The 3,089-nt window shown below is 54.5% G+C and overlaps 1 protein-coding gene across 1 annotated transcript in view; it reads right to left on the minus strand.

The window, feature by feature from the left end:
• SFRP1 (secreted frizzled related protein 1) overlaps positions 1–2,665 on the minus strand; it is a 63,980-nt gene extending 61,315 nt beyond the window's left edge. Inside the window, exon 1 of the mRNA XM_007935010.2 lies at positions 2,122–2,665. Coding sequence (XP_007933201.1) covers positions 2,122–2,665 — 544 coding nt within the window. The remainder of the gene's footprint in view (positions 1–2,121) is intronic.
• Positions 2,666–3,089: the final 424 nt, after the last annotated feature.

Genomic DNA, 3,089 nt, shown 5'->3' on the forward strand with positions numbered 1-3,089 from the left:
CCCATGCTCAACTGTCAGTGGCCTCTAGGCCTCAGAGGAAATCCACATGGGCCCCTTACACTCAGAGACTGTAGCGTCAAGAAGGAACATGTGCCCTCTCGGAAGCACAGCCTCTCACCAAAAACATTGAGAGGAGAACCAGTTCCCAAGTCCCAGTCTTGGTCCTCTCACACCTTTTCTCTCTTTGTTCAGTAGCTGTTCTTGGGAGAAGTGACTACCTGAGCACCGCTGGGATGGAGGGACCAAAAGAGAAGTAAGGTGAAAGGTCCAGATTCAGATTACTGATGAGGAAGCAGGCCAGTTGAACAGCAGCCAAGGGGCAAAAGGCATCAAGAAGACAGCAATTACTTGCTTTTCCCCCATTCCACTCCAGCCTTTTAGAGAGCTGGGTTGCAGGGAGATCCTTCCCCTCATAAGTAGACACTGCACCTAGTTCCCTAATTACCCCTTGTACTTCCAGCCATCTTCTCTGAAGCTGTTCCCCCAAAGGTCTCTACTTCTTGTTCATAGAACATCTCAGAAAGAGATGATATTAATTAATGGCCAGTGCGGGTAGACTTGAGCTCGGCCCAAGGAGAGCTGACCACAGCCTCCAGGAACAGGGCTGGGCTAATCCCAAACTGGTCAAGGAAAGGGGATGGTTCCACATGGTCAGAACACAAAGTGCTTTGTTTGCTCTAGGTAATTGCTCAGCTCTTGCTCTCAAAGGGCTGCGATTTCCCGAAGATTAACCCTGTGCAGACACCCGGGATGGTATAAGCAGATACCCAGACCCCATACTACATACAGGCAGACTGCTGAGTTTCCCATTGGCCCTGGGGCCCATGCTGCCCAACCAGCCACTATGGACCTATCTCCTCTTACTTTAGAATAAGCAAGAGCATTCAAAATTCAGGATGCCCTTCTCCCCACACCTATCTCCACTCTGGGGGAGCCAGGTGGCTGTACAGGTCCAAGGCAGGCATTTATTCTTTTGGCATCAATAATAGGAAAGATTAAAATCACTGAACACCTTCTCCCCATCCCAATAACCATCTCCAAAAAACCCTCAGGATCCAGGCCTCTGTGCTAACTGCACTTGGAGTAGATGCCTGCCATATCCCAGTGTTCACATCTTTTAGTCTAAACTCTGCTTCCAAAGAATTGAGGGTTGAATTCATTCCTACAAAGGTCAAGTTACCTTGCTGTGATTTTGCCTATCTGGGATTTGTTTTCCACCCATTCAAGAACTTCCTTTTCAATGGGAAGGGGGGTGAAGGTCTGAAGGGCCCAGTAAGTCTTTACCAGAGACTGATAGGAAAGTCCTCTATTTGCGGAGCCTCTGATCCACTCCCCAAGGAGAAGAGAACAAAGTGCTAATGACACGTTTTATCTTTCTAATTACCTAAGGATTTGTGGAAATGAGGGAAGCAGGGAGTATGCAAGAATGAGAGAGGCTTCCCATCCTCCAAGCTTCCTGGAGTTCCGAAATTAGGAGCTTTAAAAGAATGGAGAAACCAAAATCCCCTCAGTGCCTAAACTTCTTTATCCATAAATCCTGAGGCTACTTGGCTGAATTACTAACCAAGAAAAGAGTTTAAAGATTAAAAAAAATAATAAAATACTCACCGAATCAATGAAAATAAAGCAGCACCTAACATTCTTTGGGCCTTTCTCCACTTTGGGTTTTAACTTTTTCCTACTGGGGCACTTTTTCCTACTGGCGCCTGTTAAAAACTTTCATGGGGCCTCAATTTCCTCCCAAAAGAAAGGTGAGCTCCCTTTTTACTTAAGGACTAAGTCTTTGTTTCAGACCTGGGAAAAGCAAGACTGCATCCCAAGGGTTGTTCCAGGACCGAGTCTCAGCTCTGTGCGGCCGAGGCGCAGCGGTCGCTCCTCAACAGCCCGGCGGTGCACCTGGATCGCAAAAGGCGCTAAGAGGCACCTCGGACAGACAAGCAGCTTTTAAAAATCATCTGCACAGTTTGAGAGCAACTCAGGTCGCATCTCCAACTCCCCGGCGGAGCGGCGGGGTGGGGGTGCGGGTGATAGGGGCTGTCCCGCCGCCTCCGCTGCAGCCCTGCCAAGCACTAGTCGGATCCCGGGACTCTCGGGCGCCAGGGTTGCGGGGGGCGGCCTTACCTTGGGGCTTGGAGGCTTCGGTGGCATTGGGCGGGGTCATGGCGATGCAGACGTCCCCCTCGGGAAACTTGTCACACTTCAGCATCTCGGGCCAATAAAAGCCGAAGAACTGCATAACCGGCTCGCACGAGTCGCGCACGGCCTCACAGAGCCAGCGGCACGGGTAGATGGGGCGGTCGAGGCAGACCGGTGCGAAAAGCGAGCACAGGAAGACCTGGGTGCCGATGTGGCAGTTCTTGTTGAGAAGGGGCACCCAGCTGCTGGCCTGCTGCTTCACCTCGGCCATGGTCTCGTGCTCCAGCAGGTTGGGCAGCACCATCTTCTTGTAGCCTACGTTGTGGCACAGCCGCAGGTCCACCGGGATGTCCACGCACTGCGGCGGCTTGGTGTAGAAGCGCCCACTCTGGTACGAGCCGATGTCCGACTGGAAGCTCACGTAGTCGTACTCGCTGGCCGAGCCCGCGGCCAGGAGTCCTGCGGCTAGCGCCAGCAGCACGCAGGAGACGGCCCAGCGGCGGCCCCCCACGCCGCGACCGCTGCCCATGCTGGTTCAGCACACTCACACCCGCGACGTCGGGGCTACCTTCGCTGCCTGCACGCGCGCGTCCCGCCGTAAACTTCTGGGGCTCCTTCTAGGAATCTCCAGGGACAAAAGACGCCGTCCCCACCCTGCTGAGTTCGGTGGCCGCAAGCTCCTGCCCAACCCCCGGCCGGTCGCGGACCTTGGCCTGCCGCAGGCGCGCTGCGTGAGCTCACGCGGGCAAAGGAGGAGAGCGCAGCGGCGGACTGAATCGCGTCCCTGCACCCGAAGCGCAGCGGGAGGTTGGGAGGCGTGTAGCACCTACCCCTGAGGCTCCAGGACTCGAGTGCCCGGTGCTCCTTTAGCAAAGCCCTCGGAGTCTCCCTGCACAGCCAATCAGCTCCCGGCTGCTGCGAGCCGCACTCATTTACCACGTCAGTCATCGGCT

This window comes from Orycteropus afer, unplaced genomic scaffold, assembly GCF_000298275.1.
Source record: "Orycteropus afer afer isolate SDZICR_OR568_19922 unplaced genomic scaffold, OryAfe1.0 scaffold00024, whole genome shotgun sequence".
In the NCBI taxonomy this organism is placed as follows: Eukaryota; Metazoa; Chordata; class Mammalia; order Tubulidentata; family Orycteropodidae; genus Orycteropus; species Orycteropus afer.